Source organism: Crassostrea angulata, chromosome 10, assembly GCF_025612915.1.
Source record: "Crassostrea angulata isolate pt1a10 chromosome 10, ASM2561291v2, whole genome shotgun sequence".
Classification (NCBI taxonomy): domain Eukaryota; kingdom Metazoa; phylum Mollusca; class Bivalvia; order Ostreida; family Ostreidae; genus Magallana; species Magallana angulata.
In genome coordinates, this window is record NC_069120.1 from 51,240,369 (window position 1) to 51,260,602 (window position 20,234).

The 20,234-nt window shown below is 36.1% G+C and overlaps 3 protein-coding genes across 5 annotated transcripts in view; 1 reads left to right on the forward strand and 2 right to left on the reverse strand.

Annotated features, from left to right (window-relative positions):
- LOC128164628 (caskin-2-like) overlaps positions 1-7,039 on the forward strand; it is a 55,038-nt gene extending 47,999 nt beyond the window's left edge. For all 3 annotated transcript variants that reach the window (XM_052828569.1, XM_052828570.1, XM_052828571.1), the window contains 5 exons: positions 1,190-1,291; positions 1,660-1,798; positions 1,909-3,681; positions 4,681-4,744; positions 5,060-7,039. In XM_052828569.1, the coding sequence (XP_052684529.1) occupies positions 1,190-1,291; positions 1,660-1,798; positions 1,909-3,681; positions 4,681-4,744; positions 5,060-5,165 (2,184 nt within the window). In that variant the 3' untranslated portion in view covers positions 5,166-7,039. The remainder of the gene's footprint in view (positions 1-1,189; positions 1,292-1,659; positions 1,799-1,908; positions 3,682-4,680; positions 4,745-5,059) is intronic.
- Positions 7,040-7,539: 500 nt separating this feature from the next.
- On the reverse strand, positions 7,540-11,569 carry LOC128165900 (uncharacterized). Its single transcript, XM_052830842.1, has 4 exons — positions 11,427-11,569; positions 10,169-10,444; positions 9,515-9,631; positions 7,540-9,392 (listed from the first exon to the last, which is right to left on the reverse strand). Exons 2-4 carry the CDS (start codon positions 10,395-10,397, stop codon positions 9,217-9,219), a joined length of 522 nt encoding a protein of 173 aa, XP_052686802.1. The 5' UTR covers positions 10,398-10,444; positions 11,427-11,569; the 3' UTR covers positions 7,540-9,216.
- A 980-nt stretch (positions 11,570-12,549) lies between these two features.
- On the reverse strand, positions 12,550-19,187 carry LOC128165899 (FMRFamide receptor-like). The gene is made up of 4 exons (XM_052830840.1): positions 19,032-19,187; positions 17,811-18,255; positions 16,025-16,456; positions 12,550-15,887 (listed from the first exon to the last, which is right to left on the reverse strand). The coding sequence occupies exons 2-4, from the start codon at positions 18,240-18,242 to the stop codon at positions 15,663-15,665; spliced, it is 1,089 nt and encodes a 362-aa protein (XP_052686800.1). The 5' UTR covers positions 18,243-18,255; positions 19,032-19,187; the 3' UTR covers positions 12,550-15,662.
- Between the last annotated feature and the right edge of the window lie 1,047 nt (positions 19,188-20,234).

Genomic DNA, 20,234 nt, shown 5'->3' on the forward strand with positions numbered 1-20,234 from the left:
AGTTTGTAGAATTGTTGCAACTATATATGCTTTTCAACTTTTATTTATCCATTTTGAATATTTAAAACCAAAAAAACCTTCTGTTTTTAGTTTCTGTTGTTGTTTTTTGTTCTTGATACTGTACATGATAGATGATGAGGACAGCTCAGTTTCACAGCAGAAGTTTCTGATTTAGGCTGTGTGCCCCTTGTCTCCTGATCATGAAATGATCTAATCTCCGCCTGAATTAGTCTCTGTTTTGTAGCATGTCTTATCCAATTTCCACTTACTTGTGACAAAGTCTTCTACTGTTCCGTCTAAAATGGTTCCAGATTGAAATATGTTGGTTCGTCATGAAAGCTTAGTTTGCACTCTGTATAAAGCTTATCTGCAAGGAATAAATCTATAATCTAAATAACAGGCATAGACGTAGAATTACAGCTGACAATGCTCTATGAATTCCTGCATCATCAGGCAATTTCTCACAAAAAGCAATTGCAGTTCAGTCTGAAGTCTTAAACTGCTCTGTAATGAAATTCTACAGAGTTTTAACTACACTAACTGTAGGCAGCTTGACATTTAACATTTGTGATAAATCTAGAACACTGTCAATGTCTTCTGTGAGGAATTCCCCACCAACAGACAAGGAAGAGCATCTTACATGATATATGGAAACTTAATGTGCTAGGGAGAATTAATGAAGTGTAATTTGTTTTCATAAAATGAAGGTGTTTTGGTTAAGACCACCTACATATGGTGTTACAGGGGAGTAGTCATTAGTTAGAGGTTGCTGTAGGGAGCAGCGATTAACATCTTCCCTTTTTGTGTTATGTTACAAATGATGCCTGTTTTGTGTTTTTATTGCATCTTGTTGAGTGGTTTCTTGCCTCAGCAGTTAGTTACAAATACAAATTGGAGAACAAGATTGAAGCTCTGCTTGTTAGGTCTCCTTAGTTACAGGTAAAGTACGTCTTCTGTTTCACTGCCAAGTGTGTTGCCAATCCTCCCAGAACTGATAAAAGAATTTACATCAATTAATTAAAATGAAAATGTTGATTGAATTAAATAAATAATTCTAATTTCTGGACTTGTTATGCATGAAAAACTGTCAATGTTTGCAGACTAAATTGAAATAAAAACTGTTGTATTTCTGATTTTAATTACAGTCATGTGCATTTTTAATTTATTGTCAAAACTTTTTTTGTTTCAGGATCTGTCAGCTATTGGAATCACGAAACCTGGCCACAGGAAACGACTGAAGGCAGAAATAGCTCGCCTGAATATTCATGATGGGATCCCGGATTTCAAACCGGTAATTTACATTAATCTGAATATTTATAAGATTCCAGTAGTCATTTGGCTCAGTGTAGATAAGTGATCTTGTAAATAGCTGGGTTGTTTTGCCATTAGCAAACATTCAGAGGTTCAAAAGATGTAGCATTCGTATGGGTTTCTTTTTAAAACTTGGAGCCAGTACGGACTTGTGTTTTAATTTTCGGAAAACATTGTCAGTGGTTGTAATCAAATCTGCAATAGCATTTCAACACATGAAGCCAAACAAATTAAACTAGTTATCAAAGAGGAGTTTGTGTTCCTTAGGGAAATACCTTTCTTGAATTTTTGGGGTTGGGTGGGATCTTTTGCATGGATAATTGACCTTGACCTTTGGATGTTTTGTAGGTCGACATGATGGAGTGGTTACACATGCTGGGACTAGAGCAGTATTACAATACCCTGTCACAGCAGGGGTACGATGACCTTGACAAGGTCACGGACATCACTTGGGAGGACCTGGAGGAAATAGGCATCCAGAAACTAGGTCAGTTGACACACTCCATTTTGACTGTGTAGCTGCTTTTGTTCCCTTACTTTAAAGTTCATTCCTGGGATGTGAATTGATAAGTTGCTAAATTTTTATATATTTTTCAGGTCATCAAAAGAAAATAATACTAGCTATAGAACGCCTTAAGAGAATTAATTCTAACAGTAAACGACTTTCATCGATGGACAAGAGTGGGCACAGTGAAATAATTGACCCTCCCCCACCACTAGGCCATGCCAGATGGTCGGGGGACGATTACCCCTCATCTCCATTCAAAACAAAGAAATCTCTGTCAGGTGACAATTTGAACAGTGACCGTTATTCTCAAAAGAGTGACCGATTCTCCCAGCACAGTGACAGCAGCCTGGAGTTTGTGTCTCATAGCTCCAGCACCGGGTACCAGCCAGACGTGGTGGCCATACAGGTCAAACGCCACGCATCCAACTCCGAGTCGCCCAAGGAAATGTCGGGGGTGAGGATTTCATCGTTTCAGGCAGCACCCTCATCAGTTCGGGAGGACCGAGACAGCACCCCTACAGCAGAGGAGGAGATGACACAATACCCAGCCCCCATTGTGGCCCCGTCAGTACCAAAGGCCGTTATCAAACCAAAGCCAGTTGCCAAGATTATTGCCAAAACAAAGAGAAGCAGCAAGGAAACTTCACCAGAAATCATTGACATAGAAAAATACGAGGCAGAGAAAAATTACGAGTTTGGGAAAAGTCCTGGGAAAGCTTTTCTCATTAATTCAGCTATGTTAAAGAAAACAGGACAGTCCGATCACATATACGATCAGCCTAGAACGCAGAATGCTCCCATGTCACCCAAATCTCCGACCACCTCTATGTCTCACCCATTCCCTGCTCCCCCCACAGGACCCGTGTTTGTGGCAGTCTCCAATCAGAATGGGTCTCCACAGCCTCAGAATTCACCCAACAATCGGAAGGTTCCACCCCCTCCCCCTCCCAAACGCACCAACTCTGTCTCCAGCAGGCAGGACACAAACTCATCAAGGTACGCTGGGAGCATACCCAAATCTGCTTTTCAAACCACTGATCAAAACGCTCAAAGGACCACAACTATGTCACCTAGGAATCCATCACAGCCTACTCCTAGGAGGGGCTCTGTAGGAGAGGAAAGAAATGAGCAGAAACAACTGGCTTTTGCATCATGTGTTCAAAGTTTGTCTGCGAAATTTGGCAGTAAACGGATGGAGACAAGTTCAGAAGATGTGAGCAGTTCTGATGGTGAGGATTTTCCTCCCCCTCCTCCTCCAATAGCAATGGACATTATCACTCCAAAAATTCACAACTATGGCATACCTAGCAAAGATGAAAAGACACCTGCTGAACTAAGAGGAATGGGCAAGTTAGGGCAGTCTTCAACAAATGGAAATTCTTCAACAAGTAACATTAACAACTCAACAGAAAAGCCAAATTCGTTCACATACAAAGCTCCTGTTCTAAAACCGGTCACAGAGAATTCACCATCTCCCCAGGTCCCTGCTTTGCCAAATGTTACCCACAATCCCCCTGTTCTTAATCATGTGACTACAACTGCCCAATCAAAACCCCAGGTTCAGAACTCTCCCAGAGTTCAACATATTTCACATGAACTCAAAAGAAAGGACTCCACTTCCAGTTCAGATTCCATAGTGTCTGCGTCTAGTGTAGACTCAAACACCTTGCCATTCGCCAATGAAAACGTGGGAACAATAAAGCAGCGAGCTCCAACCACGAAGCCCTCCATTGTGCCAATCAATGAGAGTACAGACTCGGTAGCTCAGGGCAACGGACAGGGATTCCCCAGCCATCAACGAGTCTTACCCACACTGCCACAGAAAGCAGGAATCCCCTCTCACCTCAAGGAACTCGGCAAAGGTAAAGAACCATAACTCTTATAGTGTCAAACCATTACACTGCATAAGCTAAATCAATAATAAGTCTAATCATGTTTTGAAATTCATATTTTGGGTTTGTTGATATGGTTCTATATCTGAAAATGTCAAGATTGACGGAATGTTGCCAACTTTTTAGAGGATTCAAATTATTGCTCTCTACATCCTGTTTTGCGTACACACCAGTAAACTTTTATATTTTATGGTGGAATCGTGATATGATTTTACAGATTTTCCAGAGATATGAAAACTTGATCACAAGTATGATGAGTACACCCTTACTTATCTCATCCAGCTGATCAGAGGTAGCTATTGGGCAGGGTCACAAAAGGGAAACATCACTCACACTTTAATGCTTAATCATTTTGAGAGCTGTTAATTTTAATTAAGGCAACACAGTTTAAATGCAGTACCACCTCTAAGGCATGACCTTAAGCTACAAAAAAATTCTCTCAATCATACAGAGAATCAAATGTCTTAATATATGAGGGGGAGGGGGAAAGGATATATAGCTTATGAAGTTATAATATTTTAGGGTGGATAAGAAAGTTATTGACTCAGAGGAGGAAGGAATGATATTTCATCATATTTGCCCTTTATTAAATTGAGAGACATTCTTCTGTTTCTCTTGGTTCTGAGAGAAATAACAAGGAGTTCTTCTGTCTGTTTTGTGTTGTTACTTCAATTACTTCAAATTTCCTGCAAACAGATGGATCATATTGTCCCTCTGTCTATCTGCATCTTCGCTAGCCAAGGGTTTTCCGTCCACTTCCCTTCCCTTAAACCCTTTATGGGGAGTGAAGTGGACTGAAAACCCTTGGCTAGCGAAGATGGTCTATCTGTAGCATCAACTCAACACGTACGAAAGGATTCACATCTACGCACTTGTATCATGGTATTGATAGTGTCTGCTGTCACATAAATACAAAGCAGTGCTATTACACATGTAATACATGCTAATTTGTAAATGTTTTTATTTCAGGACCAAGACCCTCTGTTCCGATGAAGCCAAACGCCTCCCCACCTGTTCCAGCCAAACCGAAAAAGTAAGGACAGTTCTTAGCAGCTTGTTAAAAAATAACGTAATACTTGTGAGTAAATAACCCCCATAAAGTGTGTTAATAAGAGAAGTAAGCATGTCACAACAGGTCTGGTGAAACTATTTTTGTCATTCAAAAATTTCACAAGACATACTCATCACCAAAAACTTTTTTTTTTATGATATGATGATATGAAAATTTTATTCTAACCCATAGGCAACATGTATTAGACCCATTATCTTTTAAAAAATGTTTTTCCTTGCAAATGGATTTAATTTGGTTTAAGGTTTTATTTTGATGTTTCTTAAATTCAATTTTCAGAAAAAAGAATGATGAAGATGTTCTCAATGACATTGACAACATGCTACAGGGTCTGACTGAGGAGTTGGATGCCATGTTGGAGGAAGAACTCGTCTTGGACGAGTGATTCTGTCACGCTTTACCAAAGAAAGTGGAATGAACAAGAACTACGATGTCATACGTGTTATTTATTCTATGAACTTTGATTCACTTTTCATATTTCAAGTGCAAATACTTTGAACAGTCTTCATTTATTATCATCTGCTTTATTCATTTAAAACATGACTTCATCTCCATCAATTGTCTTCTCTGATTTCATTGGATATATCATGTAGCCGATTTCAAGTAGCTGATCACCATTATTATTGGAGGAGGTGTGAATTTCATCAAAGAATTTCCCTGTGGAAAGTGAATTTATTTATTTTAGTGTTATTCAGATGGAGAAATTTTAATGTAATATTATGGTTTTAAAGTTGAGAATCTGTGACTACTAGAGCAAAATCTGTCGTCGTGCTTTTATCAGTGCTCAGTATCATTGATGTGACACCGTTTAATTTAAGAATTTTTAATGTGTTTGAAACTGTGTTACTAGTCAGTTTGATTGTCAAAGGAAAAAAAGATATATACATATTATTACATGTGTCTGTGATAACTATAAGTGTACTGTGTGTATGATTGGAGGGTCAGATCTGGACAGCCCTGTCTGTCCGTGTGTCTGTGTCTTCCCTCCGCTAACTTCCTGTTTGTCATATGATCTGAACGCCTCACAAGTATTCACAAATCTCTTCCTTTCTAGACAAACTTGCTATTTTAATCTATGAATTTTGTGAATATTTGCATTTCATCATGCTTTTGCTAGTTAAGGTTATTGCATTTTTTTATAATTCAGAGATTAATATCGAATTATTAATTCTTCTCAATATGATATACCTCTCACAAGCTATGCACTAAAATTATTCAAGGAAATTTGACTGAAATAATATGGCAGATGTAACTTTCACAAATTAAATCAACAAGTAATAAAGTTGAAGTTCAGTGCTTTGATAATTGTATGTATGTATTTTACTGTGATTCGATCTCAGAAGAGCTGTCTTTTAAAACCTTGTGTGTGCTGTTAGAGGAAAGGCAATATATTTAGAATGGTTGTGACAATAGCATAATAATTATGTTTAATGACTTTTATTGCTGTAGGCCTAATGTTTAGAGAACTAGAATAAAAATGACCATTTGACAGTTGGGACTACAGACTTAGTATTTCAAATGAATACCGTTTTAGACTTACAAAAGTAATTTCCATTCTATACCTGTACCAATTGACCAAGTCCTCTACAGACAAATTTTGTGATTTGTAATTATTAAATCATTTGATAAGTTAAAACTAATGTGTAAAGATGTATTTTATGCTGTATGAAACCAAATTCCTGATCAATAGTGACACAATACAAAGAACAATGGGAATCTTTCTGTAAATCTCTGGTCACATTGTACTACATTGTCTGCAGAAATTGTCTTCAATTGAGACTGTCCTTTCGTTAATTTCGAGACGGGAAGATAATGTTTGTAGATCAACATTGGGTGACCAAAACTCATTTTTACCAGTAACTGTATTCATGTTTTACATTCTGTTTTTATAATAATCAATTTTCCTGTACATGTCCCTCTGTATTGAAAATAATTGAAAGCGACTCTCCTTGTAACAATAATGTCACTTTGTGATGCCTTTTCCTTCTTGTGTAACAGGAACATTGTATTACTCATGAGTTTTACATTATTTCACAATTACATAAAAGTGCCTGAAAGTAGTTCAGTGATGAAGGGAGATAATTTAGGAACTGGAAAGAGAAGACTACTGGTGTTAACTGATAGAAATATTGCGATTATTACGGGCATTGGGAGTTTGTTATTTTGTGTTTTTTGTTACTGTTACTGACTTAACATACAGCTGTATTTATGGATACAGCTCATGCAAAGATGTATAAAATAAATGTCTCAGAATACATACCAGTCTTTCTTATTGTTTTTGAAAAGGTTTCACATTTATCTAACCATGATTTTATATTAGAAAGATTTTATCCATATATATCTGCCTAGACAATGATTGCCTAGAAAGCTCTCGGCCCAGTGAGAGAATCCAAAGAATTCTTCAGATGGCTTGAAAAACTCCTATACATGTACATGTACTGATATTTTTTATTGGACATGCTATGAAAACTTTGGTCACTATACAACATCAAGGCCAGGCCTCACGATTACCAAAATTTTCAAACTGCAATACTCAGATGACTTGAGGTTTAGTGACAGCGGGGCCAGTGATTTGAATAAAGCTCCTTATTTGGAATATCAGACATGATGTACAGATTTACGTCGAGACACCATAGTTCCATATCATGGAATTAGAAGAATTAAAGCACAATTCAGCTTATCATTTTTGTAATGAAGTTCTAAGAAAATTTATCAAAAAGATGTGATAACACTTTTTAAAGACAACAAAGTCAATCAAATGATAGTACATACTCTTTATCATCTTTACAAAACAGATCTAAACAGTTAGTAACAAATAAGAGATGCGATAAAAAATATCACAGTCGAACATATTCACCTTGCAGTGACAATCTACGGGAAACTTCTCTTTTGATTTCATATTCAAGTGATAAAGAGAGAAAAATGTCAAGAAGCTGGCAATACTCTGCACTCTGGGATAAAAATATATCAAGACAGTATATATATGTAATATAGCCTGATTTATAAAAGAAATGTAGATATTTGTAATATAGTCTGATGAAAGATATACAGGCATGGATGTACATTGTTCTTCTTCAGCATGTTTCAAAACAATCAAGACTTATTACCTCTCAAAAAAATCTCCACTTTGCATGAATCAAAGAGAGACAACTCTCTAACTCAGTGTTTTATCATTTTCTAATGCAAGCTCATACTGGTAATACAAAAGCCATTTCCTCTTCCCAATAGCTGAGAAATGCATCTATCAAACTAGAAGAGACACGATATTGAAAAAACATTTATACTGATTAAAATGTAGATTTCATCACAATGAAAATTTGTGTTATCATAAAATGTATAAATAATCAATTAGCATTTAAAATCACTTAACAGTGTATGTACAAAAATGTCTTGTTTTCCTTCATCTGCTAGCTTTGATGGAGCAGATTATACCAGTAAATCTCTTTGTGTTAATACATGCTGTTCTATAGAGTCCCAGGAAAAGGCCACATCAAGCAAAATTAGCTACAGCAGTGTGTATAAAACCATTGCAAGTGCTTTGTAAAAATATCTATAAGTGTGTGTACAACGGCATAATCTGTTTTTGCAATCCTATTTGTGTCCCATATTTTGTCTGTACTTTTATGTTCACATTACATATTTTTCTAATGGAGGAACTGACTAAATTATTCATCAAGCAAACAAAAAGGCAGATGAAAGGAAAACAAAAGTAATCAAAGGATGATTCACAACAAAAATTTCAAAGAAAAAACAATTATGCAGTGCTCACTGCATCATTCAATCACATAAAATTACTATTGTCAGTGTATAATACATGTATAAATATAAAACAATATGTCTCTGTTTGATTGACCTGTTTTCACAGACCTAATGCGTCAACAGCTGACATAAATTGTTCACTGCAACAAAAGCTCAAAATCTTGTATCATAAGTTCTTAAATAAAATTTAGCACTTTTAATTCTATTATTTTTCTAATAAAGGTTTATAAAACTTAAAGCTCCACTGAATAGAGTATTATCATATTATTTACTTACAACTAGTACATGTATATCAGGCTGTTCCAAGATACACGTACAATTAAGTATCATAAATATAAGGCAAAATAAATTCTTTGCAATATATTTCTGCCAAAATACATCTTCACAGCTTCTGGGAATATTTGGTATAATGTTATTCACAAACATAAACTTGATGTTTATTCAAAAAATAATATCAAATTTTAAATAAAATAACTCTTTACTGAATTTATTAAAATATTCTAACAGCAAAGCATCCTGATATACCGTAATCAAAAATATAAATCTGAAATAAAAAATATATAACATGAAACATCCTAGTGACAATTAAGGCTATACAGTAAATAAATTGTGATATGCATAACAAAATAATTTGACTCAACCTAAAAATAGGCTATAAAAGACATTTCTTTCATCTGTTAAACTGGTTCCCCGTAGTTTGGGAGGGAAGCCACATCACAGTACTTGGGGGGAAGCATGGCGGGTGGGGAAGATTCCAGGACCATCCCAGGCACAAACTCACTCAGCATGATGGTGTCGTAGGCAGGCGGCAAGTCATGTGTTGCTATCGGGTCTTGGGAAGGCGTGTACACCACTATCATAGAAAACACGTACAAAAGTCAAGTTCAGATACATGTACTCATTATTTGAGTTCATTTCTCAATAGTGTACATAGGATCCTTAATAATTGTCAGTATAGTGATAATCAGTTTTTACCTGAGCAAGTCTGAAAGCACTGTGAGGTCTGGGGCTGGGGGGTGGCCTTCAGCCATTTCCTGGAGATTGACAACTTTCCAAGAATGAATGTTCCCACGACAATAATTAAGCCTGCCACTGCAAGAAAACAAGAAATCTTCAGTCATATACTGTAAACTATTATTCATGACAACTTTATTTCGCGGTTTATCCGAGATGAACTGGTTCGTGGCTACTTATTTCTCATGACCAAGTCTTATCCACGCCTGTTTTTTTTTATTACAACTACAGTGTATACTGCAAACACTTGTCAGCAGCATATATTCCCAACAATTATAGTCTCTTCAAACACTCGCAAATAAAAGTTGATTTACAGTAGTTGATGCAACACATGTACTGAAATTGGCAAACATTTTCAATTATGGTAAGCATTAGTTTAAAGGATAAGCATAGATTTTCTCAAGTGATCTGTGCAGTACTTTAAATCCCCAGCGGCATTCCAACTCATGAGTTAAGATTCATAGTGAACCCTCTAACCCACAGCGCTACGCTGTTAGGAAACAATAAATAGTACATCACTACATGGAAGTGTCACCTCATATTAAAGAATGTATAATGCACGCACTAGAAAGTACAAGACATCAGCTGGCAGCTTAACAGATTTAAGGCTCTTACCCATTCCAAACACGCATAGCATCACTGATATAGAGTACTCAGACTTCAGGGCGTCCTTCATGAACGACGCCCCCAGGGTGAGGAGCACCATCCCCAGGAGTCCGGCACACACAAACCCCACCACCATCTGACGGAACAGCCGGGGCCCGAACTCATCCTTGTGGGTGAGGACGTTCCGCTGCTCCTGCTGGTACTCACTGTAAGGTCGAAAGGTCGGTCTCTGGCTCATGTTAAACGCAGAGGTTTATCTACATTTCATCAGTGCATTAACGAGTCCTGAAATTTGTTACAAGAAAAATGTTTCATGTCACTTATAATGTCAGAACTGTGTAAAAAGTTATTGGCGATGTAGAGAAATTTACTTTTAAAACATCTGTAATTTAGATTTTTTGACATACAGCCGTCAAATTGCAATTGATTGCCATTCACTGAAAGGGGTACTCCACAGAATTCTCAGTTGGATACCTTGTGTTAATACTATACTATAAGGGTGAAGTTTTATTATTAAAAGAAGTGCCAGTGCTATAGCCCTCATTAACTGATTAAGCAGACATGGAAAAATTTCAATATCACATGTACACAATATTCACAGCAGCACTATCTTGGAACCCCAAAGGTAAAAATGGGAAGTGAAACAGGGACACCTGCCATTCATTATTTATAACATGACCTAAACATTCAGGTGCCAATTATTAGGTTACATTGAAACGTCAGATTTTATTTTATTTTTATATGAAGAAAATACAAAATATTATATTCAGATGGTTGCCAGTCCAAGCAATAGGTAGAGAAGTCTTTGAAGATGAAACCAAAAGCTGACAACAAGAGCCTACTGGGTATAACAGGAGTCAATTCAACCAGAGACATAAATAACATGTTATTTATGTTTCTGATTCAACGAGACAGCAGGATCGACGGCTATAGACAGATAGAGGGAGATTTGAACAGTGATTCTAAACAATCCATCGCCTATTGAATTAAACAACGCTTTCTTTCTTAAAATATTAAACAATCGTTTCCTGCAACTGGTTTACTTTAATTACATTTCTATTGATCTGTTGAAAAACAGTGTGCACAATGTTATACAACAGTGTCAAAGACATTCTCAATCATCAATGAAAGAGTTCAGATATTGGTACTTGTGACAAGTTGTGTAATATGCAATCTGTTCATAAAGTTTTACTTAGTAAACATATATATTCAGCAACCATAGATATTAAAGCATTAAAATGACAGGTCAATTAGTTATAAGGCTTACTTCTTCAAGTTCAATATCTGTCAATATTCTGTGTTTTGCTAAGGCACAATCATCGCAATGAACGATAATGGTAAACTTCAAAGGACTTCCGGAAAGGGACCAAATTAACGCATCCGGAATTTTCCGGACGATTCTATCTGTGTTACCTTCCAAGGAGAATTTAGTAAATTAAACACACCAAAATTATTCTCTTTTTTTAAACATCCAAATATTAATTTCGGATGAAATCATTTGATTAAGAAAGAGGATAACCGTCCATGTTATACGAAAGCCAAATGCAGCTGTCAGCTTTTTAATGCCAGAATTTGCTCATGTACTGTAAATGTTATTTATCTATAAGCACTTATCTGAGCACTTGCATCGAAAAATTTAGTCATATGACGCGCAGCATGCATTGGTTTAAGATCCGAACAGCTGATCGATAAACTTAAAAGAGCACTGTGGCTGGAAACAGTTTAAAGGAAATAATTCACAAAGTATATAGTTTTTTAATTTAATTAATTTCTTTATTGACCAATTAAGGACCCTTAATGGGCAACATGAATAATGTACAATATATATTCAATAAACATATACAAGAGGGGAAGAGTTTTCCGAAATACAGTCGATGGCAACATCAATGTATTCTTGTTTAACGTAATTTCATTAAATGAACTTATTTTTGACACTTTTGTATTATGTTGTTTGCTCATGTAATTACGAGCAAATTACATGTGCGTGATAAAAATTTTAAGCTCCAATTATTGATATTATTTGGTTAAAACTTTTAAATTATTTTTTAAAAAAATGGTCAACTCTATATGCAGCTATATACAGATGACGTCACTGTTATGTCATTATAAATTGTGCCCAAGGACAAAGCAAATTAACGTCAAGTTTCCAGGAGTAGACTCGAACCAGCGTCACTTTGATTAAAACTCGTACACGGTAACCACTGAACCATTCATTCAAGATCGACAATTGAATAAAAGTCTAGCATTTAAGTCATTGAATCACAGAGCTGACCCCGAAGCCATAAAACTTAGATGAGCTCATTTTAATTTCATTCTCGTTTTTACAAATGGAATGTGAGACTGATTTCAAAATTAGGTTTGACCCTGACTGACAAATCAAAGCCATCGTATATATTGATGTGTACAGCATGCGTGAATTTATTTAAGCACTTAACACTTAAGATATCATAAGTTATCCCCACTTAAGTTATACAGAGTGAGTTGCCATTCTGAATATCTTCTAATAAGATCTATATCAATGTCATTGAAAACTCAAAATGTTGCCAAATCAAATGGTTGATCAATTGATATCAAGTTCTGTTCAAGTCACTGAACACCAACACACACACAACAAACAACAGACGCCTCTCTCTCTCTCTCTCTCTCTCTCTCTCTCTTTCTCTCTCTCTCTCGTATTTATACTTTTAACATCACTCAATAATAATTAATTCATAATTGTCTATATCCAGCCAGTCATGCTAATGATCAATACGTCACAAATCATTGTTTGTCGTCTTGATGACAATATTTTACCGTTAGAAATCAGATTCGAATACACTGTACGAATATCAGACTCGAACACACTCATACAAGAAAAGTCAATAATCAAACGAACATATCAATAAAAAAGTAATAAAAACACTAGAGCAAAGCTCGTTGCAGAGCAACGAGTGGGTTTTCTGTTAATGTCGGAAGTAAAGCTGGAAGTTCCTGTAAGAAGCAGAGCTCTTAAACCAATAACAAGAATAACTAAAATAAAAAGATAAAAAAAAATCGAATTATTCCTGGTACGACTTAACAAAATACGAATGATTTTATGTACGACTTAACAAAAACCTTTCCGATTTCAAGAACGACTTACCAAAAAAAAAAATCCGAATGTGTTCAAGTACGACTTAACAATTATTTTTTTGTACGAGTTAATTTTACTTTTAACATTAGGCTATTTTTTAAACCAAGGATGCGGAATCAAAATTTCCGGGAAAATCAATTTTTAAACCCCAATAACTCTGTAATGCATCGTCCGATTTTCAAACGGTTTTCGTTGATAGGTTCAGCTTATCAAGCTCTACAAAATATATAGACGTTTTTTATTTGATCAAAAAATTTAATTTTTTCGAAAAATTTGAATCACTTCCGGTTTCGACCGGAAGTGACGGATTTTCATTTCCGGCCTTATTACAAAGGAAAAATGATTAACACGTAAGCACGAAAAATTCAACTTTCTATCTTGAAGCGTTTTTGAAAAAAGCCGCGGACAAAATGACTTTTTGAAAATTTTAAAAATGAAGTTACATAAAAACAGAAGTGACGTTGCTATAGAAACTTTTACATCTTCGATGCATTATAATTGCACATTATCTCTTAAAGTTTCATAAAAATCGGTTACAAACTTTTTGAGTTATGAAGCCGTTTTAGGGACCGGTCCGGCCCTTATCTCCTTATTGGGGCCGCTGAACCAAATTTTGTAGGTTGCGTGTTGTTAAGTACATTATTTTGTTATTATTTTATTATTTCTTTTCTTCTGAACTGCATTTCAAAATATTTTTCCCTTTTGAGATATAGGTGATATATCTCAATATACTTTTGACCTCTAAAAACCCCTTATTACGTAACACATGAGAAAATCGTTATAGTGCTGGACTTCATAACTGTAAGTTAAACATATTTGCTTCTATATTTTATTACAAAATATCCCTCAGTAAAGAGCTATAGATAAAAGTCTTAAGAGCCCTCTAGGTCCCTAATATTAGGGGCGAGTCCCTTTTTGTTGGTATCAAATGAAAAGTCATTTAATTTTAAAGACATTTTGTTCAACAAGTGTTTAGAAATTTGTCACCGATTTTGCGATAGCTGAGAAAAAACGTTTTAGGGGTCGGTCCCTTATCTCCTTATTGGGGCCGCTGAACTAAATTTTGAAACTTGCAATTCTTTAGGTACATCATTATAAGCATTTCTTTTTCTATATATACTGCATTTCAAAATAGTTCTCCTTTTTGAGATATAAGGGATCAAAGTTTTGGACTTTTGACCCCTAAAAACCCCTAATTACGTAACACATGATAAAATCGTTATATTGTTGGGCTTCATAACTGTAAGTAACATATTTGCTTCTATGATTTATTACAGAATATCCCTTGGTGAGGAGCTGTAGATTAAAGACTTTAGACCCCTCTAAGTCCCTAATTTAAGGGGCCAGCCCCTTTTTCTTGAAATCAGCTGAAAGGTCTTGTAAATTCAAACCTTTTTAGAATGCATATTATAACAAAATATTTTCCAGAAAAGAGACAAACAAAGAAAAACACGAAAATTCACGACACTTTTCATATCTCAAATTACAATCCCTACCGAGCTCCGACGTTTTTGTGCTAGACAAATAGGAATGGTTTTGTTCAAATAAACAATCTTTTGTCTATCATCCCTGATAAAATTTTGAAATCAATATCATTTGTAGTTTATGAGAACACCGTTGGACAAACCAACCCCCTAAAAATCCTTAAAATGCCAATATCTCAAGAACGGAAATGACGTCATCAACCAAAATTATTTCCGATAAGGTTCAGAACATAGTTGGTAAGATCTGAAAATTTCGTGCAAATCGGTCAAGCCATTTCTGAGACATTTCGTGCACAGAAAGTGGTAAGAAAAAAAAGAAGAAGAAGAAAAATCCGAAGAATAACAATATGGTCTTCCGTTGGAAACGGAAGACCTTAATAATAAAAAGAAACCGAAGAATAACAAGAGGGTCTTCCGTTGAAAACGGAAGACCCTAATAAAGACCTAGTTTTAAAAACACAACCTTTAATTAGAACATCAATAATGTCAAGATGAACAATTTCACTGCATACACATAGTTTATAAAGTACAGTGTTCTGAAACACTTGAAAAAAACTCATAATGCAACATGGAACTGGACCCTATTTTTTATATTCACACTGATAAATTCATAATCAATTCAACCAGCAATCATCTATCTGATTTCGAAAGTCATAAGAAGATAATCATGAAAGAAAGTACATGTACTTAGCTCCATACAGAACGTTTTTATAATGTTTCTTAGTTTACTTTCAGTGAAAGTATTAACTATCATGGACAAAACAAATCACATTTCCCATTCGTCGTAGGAAATTAAAAAAAAAAACTTCCGCGGTTAAAGGGTGTAACGTAAAGAGTTACTGTAGAAGTACGTGTTAAAACATCGTCTGCACCTAGTGTACGGCACCGTGACGTCATGTTTCCCTGGTTACGCCTTAAATGACATTTTGAATTTGGCGGTAGACAGCGTTGTGGATGCCGTGGAGCTTGAGAACGACTCCTCTCTGTCGCCGCGCCGGAGCCCAAGCACCTTGAATAATTCTTTGCGGAACTTCCGCGCGCTCAGACAGTACAGGAAGAAGTTGATAGAGGAGTTGATGACGATACCAAGCTTAGCCACGGAAAAAGCTTCGTTGACAATGCGCATGTCAGCCTAGAAACCAAAAAAGGAACATAGTTAAACAGGATAATAATGGGAAATTCCACAGCTTAATTCGTTAATGAATTTTTAAACACGTATTAGGAGATATATGCACTTGATGACACTATGAATATAGGTAGAGTACTCACGATCTCCGGTTGCATCATGAAGAAGCATTGGGTGACGCACTGTAGAGCAATCAGGATCAGGAAGACGAAGGTGACGGTCAGGAGGAGGCGCGTCATCTGGTTCTCCGCCTTCTTCGCTTTCTCCTGCCCTTGGATGCTCTTCCGTTTGGACATGCCCCTGTTGGCCCTGACAACGCGGGAAATGATCAACATGTTCAGGATAAAGATGGTCAGCCATGGAACCAGGACTAGAAACATACAGTGTACCCAGAATTCATAGCGCTTGCTGCCTTCGGTCATCCCAAACTCGGTAAGATCGAAAGCGGCGTCGTCCGGTTCTCGGTCTGAGGCCGGGATGGGGTAGTAGGTCTTGAAGTGGGGGGTGTTGATGAGGAAACACAGGAACGCAATGATACCGATCCCGACAACGGCCCTCTTGTTGCTGCACATCTCCTGTAAATTAAAACAAATGAACAATTATAAATATTTTTCTCGACACAAAGTTGACGCATGTTTTTATACTACTGATTATTTAATTTTTTTAGACCCATGTGAGCAATTAATTTCTGCATCCAACTTCTTATTCCTTTCAGAAACGTATTTTCTGTAATGCGCAGTAAGTTCCTCTGGGTTTCCTGGGTGGAGGAGATTTACGTCACTTAATCACAAGCAGAATGAAGAAAAGCCTATCCTACTTGTACTTGTCAGATTTGCTTTTACCCTCTGTAGTACCAGTACATTTATGGATTGTTAGATCGTATAAAGGTTATAGGTTATACGTTATCAGACAGTGTTATATGCATATGAAAACTACAAAATTTGTTATTCAAAATTATTATTTTGAATTGTGTGTCATAGCAAAATTGTTTATGTTATTCGCGTTCTTGCATGCGCTTCAGGTCTTTTCCTTTGTTTGTATTAGAGTTTTAAAAGTGTTTAAAACATAATGAGAATCTCCTAATTGCAACTAACCAAGGTTTCAATATTTAAAATAATAAACATTTAAACAAATATACAGGATAGAGGTGTTGAAAGAGAAAACGACTCCCAGAGTCTCCCTCTCCCCACAGTAACAGAAGATAAACTAGAGGCGCAGCCCCTCATTCGACATAAATTCGAATTCTCATTGGTCAATTAGGGACTGGTTGTGACATACCGTCATTCGATTATCTTAATCAACTAACTGAGTGATTAGTGTTTATAGTCTTAGCTTCCGGTACTAACATTCAGGATGTTAACTATTGAGGAAACAATACAGTGTTTATCTGACGTTTTCATTTTATTCCTTTTGTTTATCTATTTATACTTCCATATACCTTATGGATTCATCTTATTTATTTCCGGGATAAATCGTAAATTTATTTGTTGCTAAAGAAATTCTGCGATATCTATAATCCCACAATAGCAAGTAAAACATTTGATTATGAATAGAAAGAATTTGAGTGCCTAGAACCGTACATCTTTTTCTTATTGGTATAGAATGAATTTGCGTCCATTATTTTCTAATTGTCAAATTGTGAGCGCGTGTTTTGTACGTTTTTCGATTTTCAGTTACCTTTGTAACTTAGGTTGATTACAAGATGAGGGTGAGTGCAAGGTATGGTTAAAAAAACCCTGGAACAGAGATAGGATTTTAACCACAGATAGTACGAACAACTCAATACAACTAAATAAAAATACAATGACGTGTAATTAGGTGATGAGGAGTGCCTTACGAACCTGTATGAATGATTTTGAGTAATTTAGCAGTTGACCTCATAAGAACAAAAGTACATGTACTTTAGTAGGAGATAAGTGGGTTGTGTACCTTCGCTTTCGTGAACCAGCAAACTTGTATGTAGCGATCCACAGTGACCCCGACGGTCATCCAGATACTGTAAACTACGAACAGGAAGAAGATGGGGTAGCCGATGTACGAGAAAAACACACCGAACGCGTAGCTGGTCTTGACAGAGGGCACTAGCATCGTCAGGGAGTCCGTGATGAAGAAGAAGAACAGAAGCCCCATGTCGGACAGCGCCTGTGCAATCAGATAGACCCCGGTGGATGTCCTCATCGACTTTCGGCTCCATATCAGGACAGAGAGGATGTTCCCGACGATTCCAACAATGACGAAAATAGTACCGAAGATTGAACTGGTCACCCAGTGCATCTTCTTGGCCACCTCCATGATGTCATCTGCTACAGCATTGGGAGCATTGGTCACCCCACTGACGTCATTAGTTGTTGAATTCTCCATTTTCCGAAAGTACCTGTAAAGAATAAGATAGAGCTTGTCAAATAGGGTTGAGTTTTTTGTTGTATGGTTAGAATTTTGATAGCTTGACTTTCTGTGATGCGTTGGTCGATTTTGACCGGCTATATTAGATTGATGATGTCATAAAAATCAAATTGCAACAATATCTATGTTGATTTAAAGAATTTACGATGTTTTATTACAATAGTGATCATGCTTTTTCGGCAAACACCTGGAAGATTGATTAACTCATTACTTCACGGACTGTGACTACATGTATACGTAAACACTTGAACTTATATACATGTTTAGAAGGACGGCAGTTTGTTGCAAACCTTTAGATTTTTCCTTCCTTCTCAATTCTTACGTACTGAATGATATGAAAAAAGTATTTTTGTTGTTGAAATAAGAAATGATGGAAAAAAAACTCCATACCGATATATTTGTCAGGCATTACGACATCAATATAATACTGGGTATGTCAGACATTTTCAACGGAAATATGATAAACTGTTGAAAGAAGAAACTTAGAATAGTGTCCTCGACATGTCAGTTAAAAAAACGTTGATGCCATTATAAATCCTGCATTGTCTTTAGTTTATTTGTATACATGTAAATGTATTTTTTGTAAAATATGTAAAAAAAAAAAAAATCATTATTTGATATAACAATCCCTATTGTTTATCCATTTGTATATGATGTTTATGCGTTTATTTCACTGATGTAGTGACTATAGTATTAATTTAATCATACTTGTAATAAATAAAATTAAAATAAATAAAAACTACTCACGTGCAGCAGAAATATATCAAGATAACTCTTTGTCAAATTACTCTCACTTTGAAGCCCAACAGCACGCGACATTCATTTTATCAAAAGTTTTGACCAATCGGATCACGAGCCGGGACTTTGAGGGAAGTCGGCTGCTGCGAGGATTGGGTGATAATGATGGCCGATTTGTGCGCAGAAGATAGTCATATCATGTCACGTCCCGCCTCTCAATTCCAAAGGGGGCTTAAGTAGACAATTGAATCCACACTTGTTGTTTTGTCGTCGCAGTAATGGGGTTAAATACACATAGATCTATTTAATTGTATTTAATCCCTCTCTAAATAAATTTTAACGGAAGCAAAGCATCAAAATCCACTATAGCGACTTGGTCAATACTAGTCATAAAGATGGGCCATGAACTGTTTAAATACATGCATTTTAATTTTATTTATGATTCTCCCGTATTTTTCATGCTACCTGTAATATAACATATGTATATAAATTAAACATGCTCTACGCCCCATTGCTAACTGATGCGGCCCCCCGTTTCCGTAAGGTCTCTTGTGTCAATATATAATATCTGCATGCAAGCCTTTAATCAGAAAACGTACATTTACATGTGTTTGATGTTTAATTTCCTCCCATAATGAATACAAAAAAGCGAATGGTACATGACATTTGACAGGACACCACTGCGTTTATCAATCTTATGCCTAGGCGAATAATATTGTTTATTTTTAGTTGTTTATACATGTAAGCACACTGAGGACATCTGTCGTCGTCCGTCGCTTTTTTCATTCACAAGAAAATTCAAGGTCGTCCCTGCATTGACACCGACCAGTAATGAGGCAGACGACATCCCACTCCTTGATGTTCAACCCTAAATATTATCCATCTCTTTATGGTATCCAGTGGGTTATAAATAAAAAATTAAATTTGAATAGAGCGCAATCTCTCCTAGGTCCACAATAGATTTCCAAACCATACTACAGTAAAGTACAAGTTATTCATTCTCTCTCTCTCTCTCTCTCTCTCTCTCTCTCTCTCTCTCTCTCTCTCTCTCTCTCTCTCTCTCTCCCGGAGTTTGGAACATCATAAATCTCAAAATTACGTTTTAATTTGAAAATCAATGATTACTCCAGGAGGACAGGTGGGTGTTAAAGTTGACATTGTTGGTTTTTTTTTTATCATTTAAACACGGTTAATAGATTCGAAACCTATACC

Bases quoted from the DNA above. Each gene is read 5' to 3' on its own strand.
- LOC128165900 (XM_052830842.1), bottom strand. From the start codon at position 10,397: ATGAGCCAGAGACCGACCTTTCGACCTTACAGTGAGTACCAGCAGGAG. The intron at 9,632-10,168 runs GTAAGAGCCTTA...GTTTTCTTGCAG, and splicing joins GCTATGCGTGTTTGGAATGG to TGGCAGGCTTAATTATTGTC. The intron at 9,393-9,514 runs GTAAAAACTGAT...TTTCTATGATAG, and splicing joins GTGCTTTCAGACTTGCTCAG to TGGTGTACACGCCTTCCCAA.
- LOC128165899 (XM_052830840.1), bottom strand. From the start codon at position 18,242: ATGGAGAATTCAACAACTAATGACGTCAGTGGGGTGACCAATGCTCCC. The intron at 16,457-17,810 runs GTACACAACCCA...TTTAATTTACAG, and splicing joins GCTGGTTCACGAAAGCGAAG to GAGATGTGCAGCAACAAGAG. The intron at 15,888-16,024 runs GTGAGTACTCTA...TTTGGTTTCTAG, and splicing joins TCATGATGCAACCGGAGATC to GCTGACATGCGCATTGTCAA.